Source organism: Hordeum vulgare, chromosome 7H (assembly GCF_904849725.1).
Source record: "Hordeum vulgare subsp. vulgare chromosome 7H, MorexV3_pseudomolecules_assembly, whole genome shotgun sequence".
In the NCBI taxonomy this organism is placed as follows: domain Eukaryota; kingdom Viridiplantae; phylum Streptophyta; class Magnoliopsida; order Poales; family Poaceae; genus Hordeum; species Hordeum vulgare.
Genome location: NC_058524.1, coordinates 31,606,061 through 31,633,535, shown reverse-complemented (window position 1 = coordinate 31,633,535; position 27,475 = coordinate 31,606,061). Strand labels below are relative to the sequence as shown.

General features: G+C 42.4%; 3 protein-coding genes across 4 annotated transcripts; all 3 read right to left on the bottom strand.

Annotated features, from left to right (window-relative positions):
• Positions 1 to 3,014, bottom strand: LOC123407877 (cysteine synthase-like). Of its 2 annotated transcripts, XM_045101116.1 has the most exons (8): positions 2,649 to 3,014; positions 2,492 to 2,606; positions 2,258 to 2,385; positions 1,728 to 1,930; positions 1,452 to 1,577; positions 1,189 to 1,347; positions 510 to 703; positions 1 to 272 (listed from the first exon to the last, which is right to left on the bottom strand). In XM_045101116.1, exons 1-8 carry the CDS (start codon positions 2,681 to 2,683, stop codon positions 147 to 149), a joined length of 1,086 nt encoding a protein of 361 aa, XP_044957051.1. In that variant the 5' UTR covers positions 2,684 to 3,014; the 3' UTR covers positions 1 to 146. The 2 variants fall into 2 exon arrangements, with proteins under 2 accessions (XP_044957051.1, XP_044957050.1); XM_045101115.1 differs by having other exon boundaries at positions 2,492 to 3,014.
• Positions 3,015 to 13,315: 10,301 nt separating this feature from the next.
• LOC123407876 (cysteine synthase-like) lies at positions 13,316 to 16,011 on the bottom strand. The gene is made up of 7 exons (XM_045101114.1): positions 15,767 to 16,011; positions 15,540 to 15,667; positions 14,939 to 15,141; positions 14,639 to 14,764; positions 14,385 to 14,543; positions 13,755 to 13,948; positions 13,316 to 13,660 (listed from the first exon to the last, which is right to left on the bottom strand). Exons 1-7 carry the CDS (start codon positions 15,875 to 15,877, stop codon positions 13,535 to 13,537), a joined length of 1,047 nt encoding a protein of 348 aa, XP_044957049.1. The 5' UTR covers positions 15,878 to 16,011; the 3' UTR covers positions 13,316 to 13,534.
• Positions 16,012 to 21,215: 5,204 nt separating this feature from the next.
• On the bottom strand, positions 21,216 to 26,489 carry LOC123408126 (methylcrotonoyl-CoA carboxylase beta chain, mitochondrial). Its single transcript, XM_045101314.1, has 10 exons — positions 26,096 to 26,489; positions 25,896 to 26,015; positions 24,635 to 25,069; positions 24,471 to 24,561; positions 23,721 to 23,953; positions 23,468 to 23,632; positions 22,730 to 22,804; positions 22,270 to 22,401; positions 21,602 to 21,658; positions 21,216 to 21,523 (listed from the first exon to the last, which is right to left on the bottom strand). The coding sequence occupies exons 1-10, from the start codon at positions 26,270 to 26,272 to the stop codon at positions 21,320 to 21,322; spliced, it is 1,689 nt and encodes a 562-aa protein (XP_044957249.1). The 5' UTR covers positions 26,273 to 26,489; the 3' UTR covers positions 21,216 to 21,319.
• Between the last annotated feature and the right edge of the window lie 986 nt (positions 26,490 to 27,475).

Sequence of the window (27,475 nt, the reverse complement as noted above, 5' to 3'; positions counted from 1 at the left end):
TTCATGGGCACTCATTCAATGATTAATAACAATGCATGATCCCTTGTAGATAAACTCCGTAGGAATGCTGTCCACTGCAACACATTAAGGTAACCGACTACATATACCCTTCACATACAACTGTTCCGAGTTTATAAGACGTGAGATTAAAAGGTCATGGCAATACACTCCTCTCTTACAGCTGCAAAGAGGTCAGAGTTCATGTATCTCTCGCCCCCACTCGGGAAAATGGTCACAATCATCTTCCCCTTGTTCTCTTCTCTCGCCGCAACCTGAAGATACATTCATACATTTCAATTGGAAGAGTTGTTAAATACTCCCTCCGTAAAGAAATATAAGAGAAATATAAGAGCTCTTATATTTCTTTACGGAGGGAGTATCAAAGAAGGAATGTATGACAAAACTGAAAACAAAGTTAGTAACTCATTTTTTTTCTTCTTTAAATGCAAACCAGGTTTCTAGATTTTCCATTCATACAGAAAAAATCAAATTAGATATGAGATCTGAACCTTCAAGCAAGCTGCCAGGTTTGCCCCAGAAGATATGCCCACAAGAAGGCCTTCTTCCATTGCCAACCTCCTGGCATTCGTCATTGCGTCCTGAGTGGTCACGGTGACCGTTTCGTCAAAGATCGAGGTGTCCAAGATCCTAGGTAAGAATCCTGGTCCTATTCCCTGGATTTTATGTTTTCCTGGCTCTCCACCTGAACAATACCAACACGTAAGGCAACAGAGTGTCACTGTCACTACCGTACTATTTTGCTGACGTTCCAGGGGTTTTAGGGGACTGGTACCACACAATCTGAAGCAACCATGTAGCCACAGAATTATCTGGACTGCAGGTTTCAATCAATCATGAAGATACAGTAAAAGCACGATATATTGACAATTATTTGCTGCCTAAAAATGGAAGCATCCTTTCGAGATGACAAGTGGAACATTTTTCTAAAAAAAATGACGACGACGATTGGAACTAATGGACTGACAACTAAACAGCAAGCAGAGTTACAACTGCATTAGGAACAAATATTAGATGCCAAAACAGTTTGCACATTCTCTATGAAGCATATAGAAGCACTAGAAAATATTTATCTGGCCTTCATTAGCCATTACTGATGATTTCCAAGGGATATATGGTAAGCACTCCATCAGTTTTGATTTTTTAATTTCAACATCAGATTTTTTTTACCTGAAATAACTGGACTTTCTGCAGGTTCCACACAAATGATCTTCACATTTGGATTTTGCATCTTCAGATACTTTCCGACACCACATACAGTGCCTCCTGAGCCTGAACCGGCAACAAATATGTCCACCTTGCCAGCAGTATCCTTCCAAATCTCAGGTCCTGAAAACAGCATACATCTTTTTAAAGAAGTAACTTGCAAAAACAGATCAAAAGAAAGTACTCCTTCCTTTGAATATCATAGGTCAAGTCATCTTGGACAGTACCAGTCCATCTGATGTGTGCATCAGGATTTGCTGGATTCGAGAACTGATCAAGAACATGTACGTTCGGTAATTCTTTCTTGAGCTGTTCGACCTTGTCAACTAATCCCGGAAACCCAAGCGCTGGATCTGTCATGTGGTCACACAAAGGGAACAAGGTTAATTACAAATGCAAATCACACTGACTGCAAGGAAAACCAGACCTAAGCAAATAAATAAACATCTATTCTTCCTTGAGGCAGGAAGCAACTAAGATGATGCTATCTATCTGGAACTTACCGGTTATGAACAACTCAGCGCCCATGTATCTCAACAAGATCTGCTTATCAAGCGAGTATTGGCCCGGCATCACCGCAACGAACCTGTACCCTTTGCTAAGAGCAACCAGGACCAATCCTAGGCCCAAATTGCCGCTGGTCGCCTCGACTAGAGTCGTGACACCGGGTGAAATCAGCCCATTCTCTTCAGCATCCTCAATCATCCTGAAGAAAACATGAAGAAATAGCACAACATAAGCTCGCAATTTCCCAGCAGTTGCAAAATCAATTCTGGGAAGTGCAAGAAGATATAGTACTTGAAACCACCACCTTATGACACCAATCCCTACGACCAAACAATGAAAATGATGCATAAAGCGTTAATCCTAGCCTAAGTGTGAATTTAGCTCCTTTTAGCCCCCGTTGACTTTTCACAAATTGCCCAACTACTAGCACAAATGAAACCAGCAGCTCTCTAACCTGATACCATCCCAGGATTTGTGAAAAGAAACTAGCCTGATCAGAACGAGTTAACACTTAACAGTACAGTACCTGAGAGCGCTGCGGTCCTTGACGGAGCAGAGGGGCTGACAGGCCTCGATCTTGCCGACGATGCGGGCACCCACCCCGTCCTTCCCGGCGATCCGCTTCAGCTCGATCAGCGGCGTCCACCCTATAAGCTGAAGAAAATCAATCGCTCCCCATGAGCCTCTCCTAAATCCAAAGTTCCAAACCCACCTCAATCTCTGTCAGAGTCGATATACAGGGGAAGGGGTCGAGGCTTGCCTGGGTGACGTCGGAGGCGATGTGCTCCTCCTGCCCGGTCCCGCCGTCGGCGAGCAGGGAAGGGACTCCCCTCCTGCCAGTCCCGCCGTCGGCGAGCAGGGAAGGGACTCCCCTCCTGCCAGTCCCGCCGTCGGCGAGCAGGGAAGGGACTCCCCTCCTGCCAGTCCCGTCCGCCCCCTCCCCCGTCGCCATGGGTGAAGCTGTTGCCCGACGGCCGGCGCTCCCCTGCCGGCTTCTTGGCTTCTCGCGGGAGAAAGACTGACAAGGCAGCAAGCTAGGATCGAGAAGGGGACAAGCTAGGGAGTATTTTTCTTCTTTCTTCGGAGCTTTGGTAGCTGCGCAGCCGAGTCTCCGGTCCGCTCCGACCCAATGGCTATTAATTTAAGGATCAAGAACGTGTCTTTTTTTTTGCCGCCATTTCGCACCCCCTTGCAATTGCGTAGAAACCCAATCCTATCCACTGGACTGTTCGCCGGAGAACGAGGGTTTTTCCGTCCACAGTTTCGAGCTTTGCGATTGCAACAGGTACGGGGTCGCAATCTCATCTCAGAGCGTGTATAAATTATAAGGGAGGTGCTTAAGACAAATGCTTGAATGGTTTTTCCTTCTTGTTTTTTGCCATGTCCCATTCGTCGGCAGTTTGGAGAGGGAGAGTTTATTTGCTGCTTACCATCGATCAAAGTGATTCTTTTTTTTAAACCGGCGTCTCACCCAGGTGCTTAAAGCATGTTAATAATATAGCCAGCTAAAGACTGTATGAAACTGTTAGAGCAACTATAATAAGGTACAGTCAGCAGGCTGTAAGGATTAAAATACTATATTTTTGCTGAGTTGGATGAGAGAGAAGAGGAGGGAGAAGGAAAACGGGCTCTTCGTGAAGAGCCAGCTCTAGCACGTGCTCTTAGGTGCTTTGTGAGAATGAAAGATGGGTCATACTCCCTCCGTCCGGAAATACTTGTCCTAAAGATGAATGTATCTAGACTTATTTTAGTTATAGATACATCCATTATATCTATTTTTAGGACAAGTATTTCCGGACGGAGGGAGTATATGATAAAAGTAGTACTCTTTTATAGTTAACTATTGTACAAGCTAGGTATAAGATGAGCTATAAGACTGCTTATAGCCAACAGTTGGCTATACTATTAACCATGCTCTTATGTCATCTATAACCATCATCTATATGCATCTATACAACAAACAATGTAGGCTATAAGGTTGGCTATTACATTAGTAGTTTTCTTCATTTTCTCTCTATCTCTTTCTTCACATTAATTGTATTTGCCTAGGAATGTGTATATAGCTAGGCTCTTGCATAAGAACCCACTCACCTTATTTTTTTACATCTCTCTTCTTCACATAGGCAAAAATGCCATGCAAGCGGGCTATAAGCCCACTATTGTACTTGCTCTTAGAGCATCCCAACGGCAGACCAACAAGTTGGAGAACGAGGTGTCCAGAAAATTAAAACTTTGAGTACTTTCTTCTTTCCTAGTACTCCATAATTGCTATCCATACAAACTATGACATGGTAATTAAAACTTCGCAACATCGCATCATAGTTGCATACACAATGAAAAAACACATGAAAATCAGTGGAAAAAAATTAAAACCAAAAATTTCTTACTGTCCGGGGTCATTTCACCAAAAACACTAGAGAAGCCGACCGTTGTGGCACCGGGTGACGCCGGATCGTCCTCATTCAACGGTGGGAGGGGCGGTAACGAGCCCCTAGGCGGTGTTCGAAGAGCCGATGCCGCGATGGGAGGGATCGCCGATAGCGGGGGCGTAGACGCTGTAGTTGCCTTGTTCGCGCGGGGTGCAGCCCCGACCCATGGATCCCACGATTGCTTCTTCGCCTACGAGCAAGCATTGGCGGCGATGGTGCATCGCAAGCTATATGAAGTGGACAACCTTCGACCTCTTACCTCCGGCGGTGGAAGGCATGACTATGAGGCCGGTGGTCACATCGGGAAGGCCGGTGGCATCGCGTCGGGTATGCCTTCTATGGCAATCTTGTGACGGGCGATGGCCACAACGGGAGGCGATCGAGCGGTTGGGGTCCTACTACCACAATGTCATTTTAGGTCTTGTAGCAGTGGAGACCAACCACTCGTATAGTAATATTTTGGTCTGAATAAACAAAAATGGTGACCATGCAAGTTTTGTTTGGTCCGCTGTTAGATACGTTTTTGGCAAAAAGAAACATTTTTTTGTCACGGTTGCATTCTTTGTATGTTGTTGAAGATGCTCTTAGAAAGCTGATTTCATCAAGCGTAACTCATATGGCTAAGTTCTTTGTAGTGGAATCAATCCATCGAGGTTCAAGTTCTATACTTGACACATGTGCTCGCATTTTTCTGGATTTATTTCAATCATTTTGGTGATGTTTGTTCAGTGGGAGCCGACGTTTCCATCGATTATGATGTGCCTGTGGCGAGGTTCGGGTACTATAAAGTCAGGGTGTGTGTACCAGCCAGATATCCTCCAAAAATCTCCCGGTACAACCATCCCTAACCTTCGAACCACTTCTAGTATAAAACACGGGCTTTACTCTCATCAAACCCTTTCAAAAGGGTGAGTCTGTGTGGCTATCTTTTCACTTAAGACAATTTTCTATAGTGAAGGTACTTATTTCGGCGCAACTATAGCCACACACCCACTAACTGGAGCGTCCAAAGACCTATGCACGCCCCGTTGAGGAACGTCCTCACAATCTGTAGCCAGTCTGGTCTATTTGGGAAGATGGTGTTGAGAGAGCAACCTTCAATCCTTCATCAATCAATATGCCAGAGATGTTGCAGTTTTTGATCATGGATCTCACGATGGGGAATTACTTGATATGTACAACCTGATCGAGAAGTAAGGTTTCTCTCGTTAGACATGTTGAATGGGTCTACTTCTTCATTGTTGTTTGCTAATGTACATGTCTTCATTCTTCAATGGGCCATGTACTCCCTCCGATTCATCGTGGCGCACTTAGTATGACTTTGTACTGCAGAGGGAGTAGTTGTTTATCCAGTTACTTTTGTGAACTCCACTCAGAAAGTGCTTAAATCTTCTATCATTCCCCTCTGGTCGATTATATGTGATCCTTTACGAGGGCCCTCTTAACTAGTTCAATATGTTTAATTTTGTGTAGGTACTTAAGATGAATTATATTTGAGTAACTCTTATGAGCACTTGTACACACTAAATGAGACCAAGTGCATTCCAGTATCAAATCATACGTATGCATAGTTGAAGAATCTACAATATTTTAATATTCACTGTTGATTGTTATAAATGATGACATTTGAATCCAACTATAGGCCAAGCACATAGTGTCAACTGGATATTAACTCATGGTAACTTGCAAGACATATATGATGACACAAAAATGGGTAAAGGAGCACATTAACAATCGATGACAAGCTCCTCATAAGAAAGTTGTATTCTGGATGTTTCTATTAGTGTGCTTTCGTAATCATTCACTAGAAACCACATTACACTTTTTAAGAGGATACTAATATACAAAGAACACACATACACTATACTCATGAAAGTGTCAAAATTAATCCTCAGAGTCACACCATCACCCGTTTATTTATTTAATTTGTTTTACATTAAACGGATTCATCATAAATATTTTGTTAAGGGACAATGTCTCAAAATGTTAATGTATTTTTTAAAATAAAATATGGTTTAAGTTTAGCAGAACACAAGTGCATCTTTTATGAATTACATACACTCAAATAGTACAACAAAAACACTACAACACAAAAGTATAAACGCTTAGTACAAATTCTATTTACTTTATCTTTCCGTGTTGAGTTATCCTGTCACACATCAGTCCATTCAATTGGATGCGTCATGTACCAGCCTTGATATAATATCATTTGACTGTATTTTGATGCATCAAGTACTGTAAATGGACCATTATGTTTGTATAATGAGCAAAGAAAAACTGCTGCCAATATTTGAGATAACATTTGGAGTACCGAATTCTGAACACTAGACACTTCAATTACTCCAAATTTACAACAATTTGCAGTATCTCAATTTATACACTTAATTGAAGATTGGATCAACTTATACACTTAACTGAACAAATGATGACATCATTTAATCAAACTTGAGAAGTTGTCAAACATTAAGAAGTTGTCAAACATTAAGCAAGATGGAGTTTATCAGTAGTGTGTAGTCCGATTAAGCATTCACAGTGTATTAACCTTCAGAGGAAAGAGGGATCAACTTTCTGTCAAGGACAACTTCTGGCTTCATTTTGATAGTGCCATCGATGCCCACGACTGGTAACTGTGAAGATGGGACAACTGTTGGACCAATATGCTTCTTGATTTGGCTGACATGGAATGCGTTGTGGAGCTGGCAACCCTCTGGTAGCAGTAATTTGTAAGCATGTTTTCCGATCCTTTGTAACACCCTGAAGGGACCATAATACTTGGAATGCAGCTTTAGGTGCGTGTGTAAACTGAGATATGTGTGTCTGTATGACTGTAATTTCAAGTACACCATATCTCCCATTTGGAACTCTCTCTCTTTCCTCTTTTGATCAGCATAATACTTCATCCTAGCTCGTGCCTTGCTTAAATTCTGCTTAATCACCTCCACTGCCAGCTCTCTGTTTTGCAGCAAGTTATTACTCTCTTACCAAATAGTGTCCGACAGGGCTGATTCAGCCACCATCGGAGGAGGGAAGCCATACAGAGCCTGAAATAGAGTCATTTGCAGTGATGTATGGAAACAAGTATTGTACCACCACTCTGCTAAGGCTAACCATCCATGCCAGTTCTTAGGCTACTGAAAACACATGCATCTCAAGTATTTTTCCAGGCACTGCTTGACTCTCTCAGTCTGACCATCAGATTGAGGATGATAGCTTTTGCTCATATGCAGCTTAACCATCATAGATTTGACCAGTTGTTGCCACAAGTTACTTGTAAAGATTATGTCCCTGTGTGTAACAATGACCAAAGGCATCCCATGTAACTTAAATTCATTGTCAGAGAAAGCCCTGGCCACAGATTGTACTGTGATCGGGTGTTTCATAGCTATAAAATGAGCATATTTAGTAAATCTGTCCACTACCACTAGAATCAAGTCCTTGTTCTCAGAAACAGGCAATCCCTCAACAAAATCCATACTGATATGAGCCCAAAATCAGGAAGTGGGAGGGGTTCCAACAAACCAGGGTAGGGGGAATGCTCAATTTTATTAAGTTGACAGACTGGGCCTTTTCTAACAAAGACAATCACATCTTGTTTTAGGCCCTGACAGTGAAAGACTAGCTTCACTCTATGATATGTAGCCCTTTCTCCAGAATGCCCCCTAGCTCTGAGTTATGAAACACCTTCAGGATATCTTCTCTTAGATCAGTTGTTGTGCCCACTACTATTTTGTTTATGTATCTGAGTATCCCATTTCTAAAAGAATGAGCACTAGTGCTTCCTTTATCCACCACAGAAGCAACTACTAATTCTTTGATCTTGTCATGTGCGTCATAATTCTTGATCACTTCTTTGACCCAAGTAGGTGTAGCAGCACTAGCTTTTAGTGAAGAGAATTTGTGTTTAACCCTTGATAGTGCATCAACAGCTCTATTTTCTTTGCCCTTTTGTATTCAATTGTGAAATTATATCCTAGGAGTTTGAGTAGCAACTTATGCTGAATTCCTTTGGTGATTTTTTGCTCTTGGATATACTTGCGGCTTTCCTGATCCGTTTTGATCACTAAAGCAGTTGCTAGGAAGTAATGTTTCCATTTTGTCACTGCCTCAATAATTGCCATTGCCTCCTTTTCATAAGTTGACATGGATGCAGCTTTTGGGCCAATGGTTTTACTCAAGTAAGAAATGGGCCCGTCCTCTTGCATTAGTACAACCCCTAGGCCATATCCACTAGCATCAGTTTCCAGGATAGATGGTTTTGTAAAATCAGGTAGTGCTAATACAGGGGTGCTAGAAAGTTTGTGCTTCAGGGCCAGAAAGGCTTTTTGTTGGTCCTCTTGCCAATCAAATGCATCTTTCTTCAAGCAATCAAACAAGGGCATGCAAATAATTCCATACCCTGAATAAACCTTCTATAATACCCACTTAAACCTAGGAAACTTCTGAGTTCAGTGACATTAACAGGCACATGCCACTCCTGTATAGCTTTGATTTTGCAAGGGTCTGTGGACACCCCTTCCTCATTAATGACGTGACCCAAGTATTCTACTTCTTTTTGACCAAAAGCGCACTTATCCAGTTTTGCATATAACTTGTGCTCTTGAAGAATATCAAAGACCTGTGTCAGATGGTCGTGATGTTCCTCTATAGAGACACTGAAAACCAAGATATCATCAAAGAATACTACCACAAATTTGAGGAGGCCAAACAATAGATTCATCAGTAATTGGAAAGTTGGGGGCCATTAGTGAGACCAAAGGACATCACCAAGTACTCAAATAAGCCCATATGTGTGGAGAAAGCAGTTTTTGGTATATCTTCTTCAGCCATTCTTATCTGATGATAACCATTCCTCAGATCAATCTTAGAGAAATACTTTGCTCCTTTCAGCTGATCCAGTAAGTCTTCAATTACTGGTATTGGGTACTTATTTTCACATTGATAGCATTCAACTTTTGGTAGTCAGTGCAGAACCGCCATGATCCATCTTTCTTCTTCACTAGCAAAGCAGGGAGGAAAATGGACTAGTACTAGGTCTTATTATTCCTTTCTTTAATAAGTCTAAGATAATCTTTTCCAATATCTCCTTTTGGTGATGGGGCACTCTATATGGTCTTTGGTTCACTAGTTTTGCTCCCTCCATCAATGGAATCCTGTGATCACAAGGTCTACTAGGAGGTAACCCACTTGGCTCTTGGAACAACTGTTCATACTGTTGTAGGAGGGGTTGTAATTCAGGTGGCACTTCTTTTGTTGTAACAATAAAGTCAGTTCGACAAGTAGTGAACAAGAAAAATTCACACACATCTTGTTCTAGGAGTTTTTCTGTATTCTCTTTGGTTTCAGGAACAGTATTTAAGGGGACAATTTCATCAAGAAATGTTATCATTTGACCCTGGCTAGTGGAAATTGTCAGTTCCATTTTAACAAAATCCATCTGAACTGGGCTATATTTCTTTAGCCAATCCACTCCCAAAATCATATCATAGCCAGTCAATTTGAGAACTCTAAAAGTGTCACAGAACTTATTGCCCTCAATCTCATATGGACAATTCTTGAATGTGAATTCATTCCACAAGATCTCCCCACTTGCCACTACTACCTTCACTCTAGTGCTTGCCACAGGTGCAATTGGCATTTTGCTAGCCATCTCAGGGGACACAAAGGTAGGAGTGCTTCCACTATCCACTAGAGCAGTAGCAGTAATTTCCCCAATCTTTACTAACAATATGAATGTATTTCTAGCAGTACTGAGACCATTAGCATCATGCAATGACACCTACAACAATGTCTCCTCTGGGGGTGGTTCCTGTTGTTCCAAATCAGGGTCCTCAAAGTCTGTTACATAAATCACATCACACTGCTCTGCTTCCTGAGCTTGTAAGGCTTGAATTTGTGCTTTTTGGCTCATTCTACACACCTGCCTATGTCCTGGTACCCATGGTTCTCTACACTTGTAGCATACTTGGTTTTGCTTAGCTTGCTGAATAACAATATTTCTATTAGGTACAGTGCTATTCCCAGGTGGATTAGGCTGATCAAAGTTTACTTGTCTTCTGGTCTGAGGAAAATAAGGTCTGGTTGGAACTACCACACGTGGTACTTGTGCTCAATAGGTGTTCTAGGAGGTGAAAAGTATTGTTCCAAATTCTGATATGTTCAATTTAGCTGGTTTCACTAACAAAGGGCCCCTTCTGGCATCCATTGGAGTGTTCAATCTTCTCTTGTAACTGTTATCATATCCCTCCACTTCTGGTAGGTTATCCGACACTACCACAAGCTGTTGTGCTATGGTAATTCATGTTTGTTCTCCTTTGTTCTGTCCAAAATTCGGATGTCTGTAAGGGACCTTGGGTGTGCCATCTAAGTTTAGTTCTTTACCATTTCGGTCTCTCTAGACAGCAGCGCCTGTTGCTTGCTGTGTAGCTTTGTCGGGCATTGTCACTGATGGGGGTGTAGGTGTTGCTACCTGTTTGGGGCTCCGTGGAGCCACACGAGGGGAAACATTTGGGTTATCTTTGCCATGAGCAATGCCTTGGGCAGACAGCATATCGCCTTCCTCTGTTGGTTCCGGCTCTGGATCGAGCAACAAGCGCCTAAAATTATCGTGAATCTTGTCAAAGATTTTCTACATCGTCACAAAATTCTTGTTGACCATAGCCTGAAACTGCTGGAACTCCTTCCGATCTTCCTCTCTCTCTCTCGTTGTAAGGTCTTGATGTCGAGTTCGAGGGATTCCAGCTATAGTTCAACTGTTGTAATCGAGTCCCCAACCTCTGCCATCTTGTCCAGCCAGAATCACCACAACCACTCGGGAGGGAGGGTAGGGATTGTACCTTGTCGCCACCGCTGATACCGCCGCCAGCGCCCGCCTCCGATGGTACACGGACAGATCTTCGACCCTGGGGTTTTACCACTCGAGAAATGAGCTCTGGCAACCAGGCAAAAGCTCTGATTGCACTCGAATTGTGCCACTCCGACCGCCACCCACTACTTCGTCGCCTATTTGGGATCCGGAGAGGGATTTTACAGCATCGACCAACCTCTTCGTCTCGCCCACTCCACCAGCCGAGGAAAGACTGGGCCTATGATACCAATTGTCAGGAACTGACTACGTTTGGGAAGTTTATGAACACTAGATCACACAAATTCAGGAGATTTGGGGGGATTCAAGTTAGGGTTTATAACTCACAAAGGGAAAGTGGTTCACCTTGCCACCGGTGGCTAGGGTTTACACCCGATACATAATAATCATAGTCCCAAAAGAAAGAGAGGGTGCTGGCTTTATAGCCATTACAAAGTAAAGCAGAGCAGGAAAGAAAGGCACGCTCATAGCTGTGCCAGAAAGTAATCAACTGTCGAGGCAGCCCGACGAACCGGTATCTTCAGATGTGAGCCGTTGGATGCGATATCGTCCTTCCCAGCTTCACCCGACATGCGGGAACATGGGACTCTGTTTTACGGCCTGACACAACCGTAGGTGGGCGGTAGCGCAGGTGGGAAGCGCGGTCGCTACAACAGCTGCCGAAGGTGGCTACGAAGACTGCTTGATCTAGCCATGGGCGAAGCAGGAAGAAGCATAAGCGAGGGGGGATTAGTAGGAGATTCAAGATCAGAAGTTTTTTTTTTGCAAAGTCAGAAATGAACTAAGTTGCGGACAATCTTTTTCGGACGGAGGGAGTACTAATAAAAAGCCAGAAGGCAATTTTCTTTCGTGTTGGTTCTAGTTATTTTCAGAACAACATAAAAATCTAAGAAATCCATGGAGGACTCGTAGGAGGGATCAAGAAGCTGCAAGAACGGGGAGTTGGGGGGAAGGGTTGGCACATCCAGCCTCCCTACACCGGCCCTCTAGATTTTGTTTCCAGAAGTGACCTTTGGAGGGCACCTTGTCACTCATGTGTGCATCACCCATAATTTTTTATTTCTTGGAGTTACTCCATGAATCAATTAAAATGTGCACGGGATCCAGAAACTAACTAGAGAGGACTCCCGAAGAGTTACAATCTAATATAGGGGAGAGGCTCTCGCTCTCCAACCAACCTCCATCGATACGAAAACTAGAGAGGACACATCCCTCCTTGCAAGGGGAGAATGCCAAGGAAGAGGGAGATCGACCCCGATATGTCTCAAACATATCTATAATTTTAGTTATGTTCATGGTATTTGTATAATTTATATGTGGTTTAACATTTTTTAATCTTTTTTGGACTAACATATTAGTTTGATGCTAAGTGTTACCTGTTGTTTTCTGGTGTTTTTTGTGCAATAAGAAAAAGTATTTCCCATGAATAAAAAATATTTCGTAAAGTTTTTAGTTAGAAGGAAGGATGGGCCAAACGTACTAGAGGGCAACAACCAGGGGTCCATAGCCCCCACATGCCCAAAGGGTATGGCACGCGGGGTGAGGGCACCATAGCCCCCCTCTTCGTCCTGATGTCTTTATATAGTCCTAAAACCCTTAGAGACAAGTGCTGCTAATTTTTCGAGGCGATTTAATCTTGAGTCATTTTTTTGGTACTCTATCGGAGGACCATCACGAACGCCTTCTTCATCAATCTTGCTAGTCCCATGACCATGTGTGAGTAGTCCTCCTTGCACTATGGGTCCATAACAATAGTTATATGACATCACCTCTGTCATGTTGTTCAATACAAAGATCAGATGAGCTGCCAACATGATTGTGATCAATCCTATGTAATCCCGATGAGTTTTTTGCAGGGTGATGAATTTCACTTTATTACCAATATATATATGAATTTTTATTTGTTTTGTTTTCGTTCTTTTCAGTCTCCATGCCGCCAAATCTAATATTTGTCTTCACTTGCTATGGCGTGCCTCTTCCTACTGTGTTACTCAAATTTAAGGATGGGAGACCCAGCTGTGAACTTGTTTCTTTGGATTCACGAAAGCAAAAAATATGTTTATTGGGGGGGGGGGGAGGGGGGTGCTCTCTGAATTTTCACGGTCAGTGACGATGTTCAACTTGTTATCCTGGCCTATGACAATGTAACAAACATTGGATGTGTGCATCTATGATGCAAAGGCCACAGGCCAGAAACAATATATTTTCATTTTCAAAGAGAAAAATAAAGATAAGTTTTTTTTTTTTGAAAAGGAGGAAAGTCCCCGGCCTCTGCATAGATAAGTTTTCTTTGTACACCAAAAAAACAACTGGTATACTAAATTCATAACATAGATGTTCTGTTTTGGTGCCGTTGTGGCATAAGATGATCTGGTAATACATTCGCTCAATGACCAACAACACTTCATGATCCCTTGTAGATGAAATCCGTAGCAAGGTCATGCAACACAATATGGTAACCAGCTGCATTCACCTTTTACACACAACTCTTTTGAATTTGTAGCATGTGAGATCAGAAGGTCATGGCAATACACTCCTCCCTTACAGCTGCAAAGAGGTCAGAGTTCATGTATCTCTCGCCCCCGCTCGGGAACATGGTCACAATCATCTTCCCCTTGTTCTCTTCTCTCTCCGCGACCTAAAAGGGTTACGAAAGATCAGGAAGTGAAATCTTAAGATAACTCAAACTCAAAGAAAGTTTGCCCCGGACTGGTTCTCGGTGATGTAAGAACCTTCAAGCAAGCCGCCAAGTTTGCCCCAGAAGATATGCCCACAAGCAGGCCCTCTTCCATTGCCAACCTCCTTGCGTTCGCCATTGCTTCCTCAGTGGTCACGGTAAGCACCTCGTCGATGACCGAGGCGTCCAAGATTTCAGGCACGAATCCCGGTCCTATTCCCTGGATTTTATGTTTGCCTCGCTCCCCACCTGAACAATGACAACGAGCAAGGCAATAGTGTCAGTGTCACTGTCACCCAAGGTACTATTTTGGTGTTGTTCGGGCGATTTTAGTAACTGGCACCATGCAATCTGAAGCAAATGGAGCCATATAATTATCTGGACCACCACAGGTTCCATTCATATAGATAAGACGAAGCATGATTTATTGACACTTATCTGAAAAAAGATGGTGAGTGAAACTAATGGACTGACAAGTAAACGACAAGCAGAGTTACAACTGTGAAGGGAGCAGTATTTCATTTTGTAGCAAAGATTAGATGCCAAATTATTTTTCCATACAGTGTTCTGGTAGTTTAACTCTTTGAAGCATAGAAACACTACAAAATATTTATCTGGTCCTAATATTCACTACAGATGATTTCCAAGGGACGTGGGGCATGTAGTCCTATGTTGATGATATTACCTGAAATAACTGGGCTCTCTGCAGGCTCAACACAAATGATCTTCACATTTGGATTTTGCATTTTCAAATACTTCCCAACACCAGATACTGTGCCTCCTGAGCCTGAACCCGCAACAAATATATCCACCTTTCCAGCAGTATCCTTCCAAATCTCAGGTCCTGAAATTGGGCACGTCTTTAAAAGCTACTAACTTACAACAATAGGTCTCCTTCCTTATGAACATTATGTGTCAAGTCATCTTGAGACAGTATACCAGTCCATCGAATGTGTGCCTCGGGGTTTGCTGGATTCGAGAACTGATCAAGAACATGTACATTGGGCAATTCTTTCTTGAGCTGTTCGACCTTTTCGACTTGTCCCGGAAACCCAAGTGCTGGATCTGCCAATTTAGTCACACCAAATGGAGCAAGTCACCAATACAAATCACAGTAACTGGCCATTGTAAAGAACGCTACACAAGGAAAATCAGAACTAGGCAAGCAAGTAAGCTTCTGTGTTTTTCTTCTTCTTCTGAGACAGGGATCAACTAATATGCAATCTATTTTAGTCTTACCGGTTATGAACAACTCAGCGCCCATGTATCTCAACAAGATCTGCTTATCCAGCGAGTACTGGCCCGGCATCACCGCGACAAACCTGTACCCTTTCCTCAGAGCAATGAGCACCAGTCCTAGCCCCAAATTACCACTCGTCGGCTCGACTAGAGTCGTGACACCAGGTGAAATCAGCCCTTTCTCTTCGGCGTCTTCTATCATCCTGAAGGATACATGCATAAAGAAGCAGACACATCAGAAGTTCATAATTCCTGTACTTACCATGTGTTTTGGTGTTCTAGCAACAGCTGAACAGCAAGATTATATATACCTCATCAGAAGCTGAAGTTACTAATTTCTTGTAAATAAAAAAAGTCTTCTTACTGCTACCACTAGTCCCAAGTCCCAACAACCAAACAAAAACAGATGAACCATCCCAACTGTAATGAAGTTCACACAACCAAACAGTAGAAAGGGTGGTTTGCTGAAGGTTAAGGGTTCAGTTCAACAGTATCATCCACCACATTTGCTCAAATGGCGCAAACCAAACTAGCTCTCCAATCTAATCCCATCCCAAGATTTGTTAAAAGAACGAGCCTAATCAGAACGGGCTACCAGTACCTGAGAGCGCTGCGGTCCTTGACGGAGCAGAGGGGCTGGTAGGCCTCGATCTTGCCGACGATGCGGGCACCCACCCCGTCCTTCCCGGCGATCCGCCTCAGCTCGATCAGCGGCGTCCACCCTATCAGCTGAAGCAAACCGACCGCTCCACATGAGACGAGCCTTCCCCTAAATCCCAATGCGACTCAATCTCCGTGAATCTGCTCCGAGAGGAGGAAGAGGTTTGCCTGGGTGACGTCGGAGGCGATGTGCTCCTCCTGCCCGGTTCCGCCCTCGCCGAGCAGGGAAGGGACACCTCTCCTGCCAGCCCCCTCCGCCTCCTCCACCCCCGGCGCCATGGATGGATGCTCTTCTCGCTGGAGGGGAGACGGGGCAGCCAGCGCAGCGAAGGGTAATGAATCTGCCCTCCAATTGTCAAATTGCCATTTTTTTCTCTTTTTTTGTTGAGCTCCGACCGTTAATTTAATCAAGAACGTGTGGAACAGCCGAGGAGTACTTATACTATCCACCCTAAAATCGAGGAGTACTTATACTACGCACCCTAAAACCAATGATTAATGACCCTAAAACCAATGATTAATGGACAGGACTACACAGCGGCGCCGCATCTACGTCTTCCGGATGTACCACGTCTAATTGCCTAATTGCTATGAAAAGTAGCCATATGCATGCCTAATTGCCACGAAAAGTAGCCACATGCATGTCTAATTGTCACGAAAAGTAGCCACATGCATGAACATAAATTCTGTGCACGCATTCATTGCAAGAAGTACAAAAAGAGCAACATGCAATGGCAGGCTGGTAGCGTAAGAAAAAAAGCATACAACGCAACAATTCTCTTTGATGTTTGAAATTCAAAAAGTTTTATCTACAAAACCGTTAAGTCAATCGATGATCTGTTTTCATCATTGACTTTCTCGCGACGAGTTCTTGAAAACTAGATCCCATGTCGACATGTTCTGACAATTATTATTTTCGATTCATACTTGCCACATTTTTTTGACCTCACTTGCTATATTATTAACCACTTACTTGTGAGAGAAAAATAACTTGATTGCCACTTTTTAATATTGTTTCGTATAAAGCCTTGTAGCAGTTTTTATTATGCATGATATAAAAAAGCATGTAATAGGTTGTGTTTGTCAATTTAAATATGCTAACTTGTCGTATTTACATATAACTTTGTCAGAAAACTATTTTGTGTGCTTGTTAGTTTAACAATGCCGAGTTGACATATTACAAATGATGATCAAAAAAGATTTCTTATGGTCATCGGTTTTAAATATGTTGAGTTGTCATATTTTCGCGCGTAACCGCCTATAAAAAGTTGTTTGTATTTGTTAGTATGATTACGTTGAGATGTCATATTTATATGCAATTTTCAAAAAAATATGACGATTAAGTTATTTTTTATCAGACAAGTAAGTATTTACTAATATGACAAATAAGTGAAATAAATGTGGTAAATACGAGTAAAAAAAAGTTGTCAAAACATATCGACATGGGATCTAGTTTTGAAGATTTCGTCGAAACAAAGTTGACAACAAAAACGGATCATCGATCGAATTAACGGTTTAAGAGATAAAAGTTTTTAAATTTCGGTCATTTAGAGATGAATCATTGCATGCATGCATGCATTATGAAGAGAACATATTGCATGCTTGCGGAGCGGTCGCACGGTAATACCGAGATGCGGCGATGTTAGTTAGATTTTTCCATGATTAATTCATGAGTTATACTTCTTCCGTTCCTAAATATAAGTCTTTTTAGATATTTCATTAAAAAACTACGTACGGAACAAAATGATTGAATCTACGTTTTAAAATATGTCTATATACATCCGTATGTAGTCCACTAGTAAAACCTCTAGAAAGACTTATATTTAGGAACGGTAGGAGTATAAGTCTTTTTAGATATTTCATTAGAAGACAACGTATAAAGTAAAATGAACGAATTTATAATCTAAAGCATGTCTATATACATTCGTACGTAGTTATATAGTAAAAACCTTTTAAAAAACTTATACTTAAAAACGAAGGAAGTACGTAAGTTGTAGCATGAGCAAACTTGTAGAGCCTCGCGTTGTAATTAATTGTTAAAATACTTACTTGAAAATTGCGTAACTTTCCACTCGAGACGTTAAATCATTTTGATGTATGAAAGCTAACTTCAAATATCAACTTATCCCATCCTAAAGCATGCTAGATCCTTCTATAACTAACTTAACTTAGGTGGACAGTTAGAGTTTGAAATCTAATGTGTCATTTCAAAAAAAATATATCAACATAGATAATAGTTGTTTTTCTTTGGCTTTCTCTATTGGTTCTTTGAGCCCACCTATCATTTTTATCCGTATCCGCAACATACATGGTAAAAATGCACTCTTCATAGAACTCATATTTCATTAGTCAAATTGGTGATCAAATTTAAACATAAATATGAGGGATTCACACATTTGAAAGATGTGAATACTATTTAAATGGGTGCCCCACCAACATTCTTGGAAAATTGGTTTCATTGCCTGCTAGTCCATGCACGTGAGCTGTTTAAGTCAATTCATAGTTTTATTGTCGAGAAGCATTTCAAGCTGAATTGCGTGCTTTCGTGGGAGGATTGTCTTTCTCCATCCAAATAAGTGAGCTTCCAATGGAGATCAAGATGTGAAATTGATCCAAGCCACTGAGGTTGATAGATCGGTCTACTCGTCGCTCATTAAGGATATTAGATATCACATGTCTCTTCGTAAAACATGTACTCCCTCTGTTTCTAAATATAAAACCTTTTAGAGATTTCACTATAAACTACTCCCTCCGTTCCTAAATATAAGTTTTTGTAGAGATTTCACTAGTGAACTACATACGGATGTATATAGACATACTTTAGAGTATAGATTCAATCATTTTGCTCGGTATGTAGACCCTTAGTGAAATCGCTTAAAAGACTTATATTTAGGAACGGAGGGAGTACATACAGATGTATGTAGTCATATTTTAAGATGTAGATTCACTCATTTTACACCGTATCTAGTCTATAGTAAAATCTCTAAAAGATCTTATATCTAGGAACGGAGGGAGTATTATTCATGTTAATCATAGCCAAAATAAGGTTACTTTATAGCATAGCAAAATTTGCGAGTCTAGAGAGTAGAACCATGACTTGGTTAGGCTCAGGCACTCTAGATGCTTTGGAGCTAGTTGTGATTGATTGTATGAACTTTGGCGATGAGTAATACAACATTTCACCGCAAAAAAGTTAATTCATAGTTATGCAATCAACCATTGCTACGAAAGTGATAGATCAACCTCGTCAAATTATCTTCGATGTGATAAGAACAATGCGAGGATGCGATGGTAGTCTTCTCCGACATACCCTATTCAACCTCGGCAAGGATGACATCCGAGAGTTCACCAGTAGTGACCATGATAAAATTGGTGACGTGGTTCTCCCACATATCATGCACAATAATCTTTGTTGTGGGGGGATCACTATCAATTTCGGTAAAGATGGGTGGGAGTGGAAACTCGCGATCAACAAATGCTTGAGTGGGTGATACTTTCAGTGGACGGTTGGATAATAACCCCACCATCTCCACACCCCTATTATCCCTTCGCTCAACAACTTCGTTCATATGCTGCCATGAGTCTTAGGGTATGTTTGATAGCCTGCACAAGCCTACATGTTCCTTGTATGTTTCCTGTTCGACCCACTTTTCACTATTTGGTAGCCTGGACGAGATCTCCTCAACCTCGACGAGCTTAGGCCGAATAGCCCCTTAGCTTGCATGGGAAGAGAACACCCTAACAACCCTAGTTTGGTTGCAGTTTTGTGCCAAAAAATTTGGGCATGTTTGGTTGACATCCACAGTTTCATAAGCTGCCCTGGGATGTTTGGTTGCCATCCACACTTTTGTCACAGTTTTGTGCTAGGCAAACGTTTGGTTGCAGCCATAGTTGTGGCATGCCACACTTTTAACTCACATACCCTATTTGTTGTAGACTTAGTCGCTAGTCATGTTTTGATATAAGCGTGACGACTAATTTGCCCACCACAAAAACTATGGCATGCCACACTTATGGCACAAAAGTGTGGCCACACTTATGGCACAGAAGTGTGGCCAAGTGTGGAGGCCAACCAAATATGCCCTAACTGAAGCACCTGGATGGCTCTCTTAACATTGGGGGTATCAACTACTAACTACTATATTGAAGCACTTGTATTGAAACACATTGCATGTTTTTGGACATTGCTACTCGAACATGATAGAGTAACAGTGAAATACTTCTGTTATTAGAGGTGGTTCAAAAACTGACGAAATAATTTATCGAGGAAAACGGCTTATAGAGGAAAACAACGCCAAAACTTAAGTATCACAGATGGTTTTCTGCATAACCGCCTTCAATACTTAAGTGTCGAAAAGCGGTTTCTTCTTCAGAATCGCCTATATCGATCTTTCAAGGCTAAAATTTAACTCCTTTTTTTGCAGTCAGCCTTCCGTTCCAAATACAATTTCACGACAAACTCATATCAAACATCCATCACACATTCATGATATATGATATACACATCCAAATTCATCCCATAGGTGCATTGCATTTCATAATAAATCCATATACTTTCAAATGCCTACAACGAACATATGCAACAATGTTCTAAAATCTAAAAATAAGTGTATTGAGCAAACAAAAGAAATTGGATTCTATTGACCAATTGTGCCAATTGATAAAAGAGTTTTGAAAACAATGACTCTGCATTGCGTCGATGTTGCAAATGTATCTTCTTGGCCTCTATCAAGATTCAACTTCTATTGATATGGTCATGGCTTTCTCGCCTCTTGCAAGATCCTGTGACGAGGGGGTCAGATGCCCAACATAACGGGTCTCTCCACCCCACTTCCTCGGTGCGATTATGGCGGCCTGGCAAGGCCCTCCTTGGGGTCAGTGGTGGTAACGGCAGAGCCCGCGTCAAACCCCTCATTCAGAAAGAGGAGTGTTCCGAAATAACCGCACCGTAAGGGGCCACAATCCAAGGAGAAGCCCTCTCTCCTCAGGTAGTGCTAGCATACGGGCCGCAAGTCATGCCCTCACCCTCGACTAATGGGAAACCCCACTGCACCCATTTACCTACTAGCTAAGAGCAAGTCTAGTAGAACCCTCAAAACCTCAAATTCTTAAAAATAACCGCTTTTTTACAGTTTTCGTCGACAAAACGACGTAGACTAGAACCCTTAAACCCGTAAAAAAATTTAAAGGTCCAACCCGCAAACGCCATCGCAGCCTGTAGAAGTGAGGGTTGGGGGGAGAAACTGTGCCCGACCCGCACTCAACTTCCTCTCCAGCGCGGGAGGGATTTTCATCCCGCTTCCGTCTCCAGCCGCCGCCTCCTCGCACCCGACTCGCCGCCATGGAGGCCCCCGCCGCCGCCACGCACGCCCCGGCCGCCCCCGCGCTCGCCCCTGCCGGCCCCGCTCCCGCCGCCCCCGCGCTCGCCCCTACCGGCCCCCGCGCTCGCCCCTGCCGGCCCCGCTCCCGCCGCGCACACATGGTAACCAGCATCTACAGGCGTCGGTTTCTTTTCACACAACACAATTAAAGTTCGTTTTTGAGGAAGACGCTTTTTAGCCCCTTCCAAGCACTAGAAAGGAACATGGACAAAATCAACACAGCAGGGCCTGCGAAATTTCCGAGAAACAAACTTAGAATAAGCGCTTCATTTCAACACATATATTGGAAGCATCGAAGCGAGTTTTATTTTACAGGGATGTGCACTATACATGCATGATTTTACATTCTGAACACGCCGTATTTCGTGTCTTCTGGAACCGGCTTGGCCGAAGCAGAGAGGCAAAGGCTCAGAACCCGTCTAGTATCTGCAGGGTCTATGATCCCGTCGTCCCAAAGCCTAGCGGTCGAGTAATACGGGCTTCCTTCCTTGTCATAAGCCTCGACGACTTTGGCTTTGAAGGCTTCTTCGTCATCCTTGGTCCACTGCATAACAAAGAAAGGTCTCATCTTCTACCAGTATTTGTCTTATGTTTACTGAATCCAATAAACGATGCACTATACCTCCATTCCTTGCCTTTTCCTGTTGTTCTTCTCTATTTGGGCAAGAACGCCAGCTGCCTGAAAAGATCCAAGAGAAAGATATGCTAAGACCAGTGGTAGCGTTGGCTCTTGTTTGAGGCTTCACGTATCCATAAGAAACCAGTGCAAAGGTGTTCACATATACAAGAACATGATCGTATATGCTACCGCAGTTTCCGTCTCAATGTCCAATGCACATGCCTAGGAGACACAAGAAACTAAATAGTCTTTTGATGTTGAGAGCATGCTTTGCTCTCATAGTGGTATTTCACCGTTCTGCTTTTGTTTTGCCTGGTTGCGCCTCACAAAAAAGTTTCCAACAACCGTGCACAAAGTTTCGACAACAAAGTGTAGCATGCTGGTTACTGTTATTTGCAGCTGAGTAACACCAGAGATCCTTAAATTTTAGACTACCAATTGCTGCCAAATAACCTATGTTCCTAGCCTTCAAGGGAATTGGTACCAAGAGTTATATTTGTGACATCCTTCACCAGGTAATGATACTAGTAAAATAGTACTCCCTCCGTCCCAAAATAAGTGTCTTAAGCTTAGTACAATTTTGTACTAGAGCTAGTACAAAGTTGAGACAGTTATTTTGGGACGGAGGGAGTAAGACAATTTGTAGCCAATGACGGGTCCAAAGGTCTTACCTGAATACCACCCATAACAGATATCCTAGCAGTTGGCCACATGAACAAAAAATTCGGGCTGTATGCACGTCCACACATTCCATAATTCCCAGCACCAAAACTCCCACCAACAATTATGGTAATTTTAGGAACCTGTGCAGAAATATAGATATATAGGGTCATGCTATTCATACAATTTTATAGAATTTTAGATGTAGATAAAAATACAGGACTAGCTATAGATTCCATAATAGCATTTTGTCCCAAGCAAGTTGGGGTAGGCTAGATATGAAACCCAACGAGAACATATAAAAAACCAAAAGGCGAAGGAGAGAAAAAGGAACAGACGACAAATAGACAAAAGTGCTACTCTGCTCTACTCATGCCATGTCATGTGGCATGCTGCGTAAATGTGGAAGAAAGCAAGACTAGGCCGCTACTTTACTAAGAACAAGAATGGGAAACAATAGAAATGTCTGACCTTTGAACAGGAAACTGCCATAACCATTTTTGCTCCAGCTTTCGCAATCCCACTTGCTTCAGATTTCGACCCAACCTATTAAACATTGTCACTGCAAAAGGTTAGAAGGCTCGTACTCCAAAATAAAACCAACTGTTATGTTCAAACTTTAGTATCCACCAACATTAGTATGTATGTAGTTCATATTGTTGTACTGTAAAAGATTTTCTCATCCCCAGAAGCTAGCTTGTGAGATTAGAGTTCTTAGGGGTCTTTCCCTTGTACAACCAATGTCGGACTATTTCAACAATCTGCCCCTTCACTAATTTGTGCCCCCAATCTGCCCCTTTACTGTAGATGGGCGGTCTCTGTGCAGTGGCAATGCTAGACTTATGACCTTGTGATGTCAACCAATCAAACTCTTGATGATTGTATGACTTATGACCTTGTGATGTCAACTGTTAGAATTCTTAGTTGACATCACAAACTGTGTGTAGCCGCCACTGTTGGGTCATAAAGGGTCTTTTCACCGCCAAAAGCCAACTTGTGAGGTGAGGGACGTTCGCGATCTCAATTAGGTCACTTTATTTATGAACATGAATTATTATTATTATTATTATTATTAACTGGGCTAAACCACTTTCCATTGAAAGAATGGAAATACAAAGTTTTGTAGATGAACAGGAGGCGGGAAAGGACAATATTTTGAACATGAATTGAAATGAAAGAATGAACTGAAAAGTAAAGAAAATGCCATACCATGAATCCAGAAATATTTTGAAGGAATATCAAAGGAATATTGCGTTGAGCACACAACTCAATGAAGTGGGTACCCTTTAGTGCTGACTCGGTAAATAAAATGCCATTGTTTCCAATAATTCCAACTGGCTGCCCGCATATCCTTGCAAAACCAGTCACTAGTGTCTGCATAAATGCAAAATGAAACAGATTTGAGTTGCGCAACGCACAATACAGAATCCAAAGGATAATCAAGCATAAGAGAAATCCTTACTGTTCCATACAATTGTTTGAATTCATCAAATTCACTTCCGTCGACTATACGAGCTATTATTGAGCGAATATCAAAAGATTGCTTCGTATCAGCTGGTGCAATTGAGCGAAGTTCCTGTACATCATACAATGGTTCTTGGTAATCACAAGCAGAATTGTGTATATTTGTTTCTTTAGCAGCCAAATGGAGGTTCTTCACAATGTTCCTTCCCAGCGCAAGACCATGCCGTTCATCTATTGCAATTTACAGTGCAAAAGATGTCTAAGATGTCACAACAACATCCAACTAATATGTATAGAAAAAAATATTGATACATAAGAGGGTCATCTATGGTTTAAGATAGAAACATCCAATGAGTGACAATAAAATGAAAAGTATCAGGGTTTGGAAACTATTTGCATGATCAAATATATCAGGGCAGAAACAAACAAGGGTCTGGAAACCATTTGCATGATCAAATATATCAGGGCAGAAACAAACAGTACTCTCCAATCTCCATAAAATGCTCAGAGACGACATCTAATAAGGTACCTGTTAATACTTCCTTTTTCGGAACCACCAAGCTGGACATGTACCACCGTGGATGTAGAACATGGAAAACGAAATAATGACAGAAAGAAGCAGAACTTTTACGCTAGAAGCTTGCCGGAAATGCATGTTTTAAGAAATTAAGCAGACGATCCTCCATTCGTTATATCTAAAAGAGCAGTAATCGGGTCATATTATAAAGGAATTTATATTAAAATATACCTTGTGCAAAATGATCAGAGACTCCTGATATTTTACAATGCACTGATGCTCCACCAAGGTCCTCAGCAGATATCTCCTCCCCTGTAGCAGCCTGCAGAATTGGCCATTTAGACTTGGACATGTAATTTAGATATTTGTCAAGATTGTGGGCAGAAAATACTAACCTTTACAAGGGGTGGACCAGCTAGAAATATTGTTCCATTTCCCTTGACTATTATACTTTCATCAGCCATTGCAGGAATATAAGCCCCGCCAGCAGTACAAGAACCTAAAACTACTGCAATCTGAGGAATACCATCTGCAGACATCTTAGCCTGATTGTAGAATATTCGACCAAAATTATCACGGTCAGGAAAAACTTCTGCCTGCTTTGGGAGATTAGCACCTCCACTGTCAACAAGATATATGCACGGCAATTTACATTCAGAAGCTATTTCCTGCGCCCGCAGATGCTTTTTGACAGTGATAGGATAGTATGTACCCCCCTTTGTAGTTGGGTCATTGGCCACAAACATACATAGTCGTCCATGAACAGGTCCTATGCCAGTAATTATTCCAGCTGATGGTAATGCTTCCTCATAAACATCAGATCCTGCAAGCTTTATTGTGAAAAGTACCATCAGCAGCTCATAGTCCACAACAAGATGGACAAATATGAAAACATTTGCTTCTACTGAGCCATCCTACCAGATATTGGCATTTCTGAATAGTAAGGGAAAGTTGGCTGCAGGATACCGATATGGGTTGGAAAACAATGGTGTTCCCATGAATTGTGTCACGGAATCACATATCTTATTGAGAGTCTGAGACTTGCATCCAGTGTCTTTTCTGGTATACTAGTGCATACGTCAAATCCATGCTACTCAACTAAATTAGGAAGGTATTTAGAAAATCAGGAAGCATACAAAAAACTAGAGCTGCGTGTTTGAGAAAAAAAAATCTAAAAATTAGCGAAACGGGTATGTACTTTTTAAAGCCGCATGATGAAAAATTCGGTCCCATTGTCCTCACATAAAAATGGCAACTAAGAAACTTAACACTTTCGAGGTGCATGGTGAAAAATCCAGTCCCATTTATTCGGAAATCAAAATGGCAGCTAGTAAAGCTTCCGCGGTTGTTTCAGCACAAACCTAAGGAGGTGGAAATCAGGAGGCATGGGCAATAATGCACTATTCCGATTTCAACTTCAAGTGTGGATGTGTTCCCTACTTTATTATCTTGGCAGAAAAAGATTTATGAGCCGTATAATACGGCACTGGTTGATTGACACATAGTGATTGACTGCTGCTAAGTTTGATGAGCTCCTAGTCCAGTTGCGAAACCAGCGATAATAACTAGGATAAGCAGATAAACATACTACTACTCCCTAGTACAGTACAATTTACTTCAGAGAAGGGGACACTGTGACCGAGAACGATGGGTGACCTGAGAGAGCTCGAGGAAGGAGGCCCCGGGGTCGAGCAGGCGGTCGATGCGGTCCCTGGGGAGCAGCTTGCCCCGCCCTTCGTTCCGCTTCACCGCCCCCGCGCCTCCGCCGCCCAGCACCTGCAGCGCCTCCCGTTTCGTCAAGGAGAGGAAGGGGTCGGGTCAAGGAAGGGAGAGAGAGACCGGCGGCGCGCACGAACCTGGGAGACGCGGGACCGCAGGTCGGAGAGGAGGCCGCCGACGGCGGCGGCGTTGCGCGCGTAGGCGTCGGAGCTCCGGTCGAGCGCGTCGGGCAGGACCGAGGCCGAGGAGCGGTAGGCTGCTGCGGCGCGGGCGCTGCCTGGGCGGGGCCGCCGCGCGGCCAGCCGACCGAGCATCTCCGGCGGACGGCGGCGATGGATGGATGGATGGATGGATGGGCCGGTGGGGAGTGGAGCGAGCAGTCTGCGTCAGAGCGCGTGATGCCTCTCTCTCTCTCTCTCTGTGTACTGTACGCTGACGCCTGACGGAGGAACACTCCCGCACGGAAGCTCGAGCGATCTCCAGAGCGTTTTTCCCCACGGGGGGTCTCGTGCTCGTCTGGTCTGATCTCTGATGGCATGCTGCGTTGGCAGGCAGCCGTGGATAAGGACTGCTCAAGTCTTGATTGGCAACCATGATTGGCAGTGAGGGTGAAGGCACTTGTTTTTAATTGGGAGTGTCTGTTTTACATCCGGATGAAATGCAATTAGCTTTCATTCATCCAAAATTTGCATTCAATAAAAGCATGACACTTGTCCCCTTTCCTGTTTCCTGTGTCATGTTTTTAAACGGGTCCACAACTTTTTCAACCCGGATAGAAAAACACCTAAAGTAGGAAATCAAAATGACAACAGGTACTGCATGTCCAGACAGAAAAAAAAAACACCTAAAGCCAGCTGCTTTGAGCACAGATATTAAGTGTAAAAAAACAGTTCAGCTAGGACTACGCACATGCTAAACATTAGCTGGCATTGCCTCTCTACAAAAAAATTCAAAGAAACCCAGATTAGTAAAAGAAAAAATAAAACTAAAAATGAGGAGATGAAATATAGCATATGAGAAGGAAAATAAGAACATACATGAAGAAAGAAATTAGTGAGAAGAGATTTGTCGCAGCTGTTCAAGGGGCTGTAAAACATCTCATATGCATATTTGATCATAAGATTTAAAATGTCTGCACTAGATAAAAAGTTTGCAATCTGGGTTCTTGGTGTGAATGTCTCCATATACTTTAATGTGGAGACACCACAATCATAGCTGAAAAGTTACAGAAAACACAAATAAGAAAAGAAGCTTTCATCTGGCCTATATAAAAATAAATAAAATAATAAAAGCAAAAAAAAATAATACCCATTATCTTGCTTAGGAACTGCCGGGTATAGCACATCAAGCTCTTCGAAATCAATCCTTTTCTATGCATCATAGGAGTCACATACGCATGCCAAAAACTGCTGAAATTATTAATCTGTGTTGGAACTAAAAAATTTGGCAAAACATACCAAAACCAATTTACTGAAGAAACAAAAATAACTAAAGAGCTATCAATTAGTACAACGGTC

Bases quoted from the DNA above. Each gene is read 5' to 3' on its own strand.
- LOC123407876 (XM_045101114.1), bottom strand. From the start codon at position 15,877: ATGGCGCCGGGGGTGGAGGAGGCGGAGGGGGCTGGCAGGAGAGGTGTC. The intron at 13,949-14,384 runs GTAATATCATCA...GTCATTGTTCAG, and splicing joins AGAGAGCCCAGTTATTTCAG to GTGGGGAGCGAGGCAAACAT. The intron at 13,661-13,754 runs GTTCTTACATCA...TAACCCTTTTAG, and splicing joins ACTTGGCGGCTTGCTTGAAG to GTCGCGGAGAGAGAAGAGAA.
- LOC123408126 (XM_045101314.1), bottom strand. From the start codon at position 26,272: ATGCTCGGTCGGCTGGCCGCGCGGCGGCCCCGCCCAGGCAGCGCCCGC. The intron at 25,070-25,895 runs GTCACCCATCGT...TTCACAATAAAG, and splicing joins CCTTCCTCGAGCTCTCTCAG to CTTGCAGGATCTGATGTTTA. The intron at 21,659-22,269 runs GTAAGACCTTTG...GGATCTTTTCAG, and splicing joins CTGTTATGGGTGGTATTCAG to GCAGCTGGCGTTCTTGCCCA.
- LOC123407877 (XM_045101115.1), bottom strand. From the start codon at position 2,683: ATGGCGACGGGGGAGGGGGCGGACGGGACTGGCAGGAGGGGAGTCCCT. The intron at 1,578-1,727 runs GTAAGTTCCAGA...ACCACATGACAG, and splicing joins CGCTGAGTTGTTCATAACCG to ATCCAGCGCTTGGGTTTCCG. The intron at 704-1,188 runs GTAAAAAAAATC...GGTATTGTTCAG, and splicing joins AGAAAGTCCAGTTATTTCAG to GTGGAGAGCCAGGAAAACAT.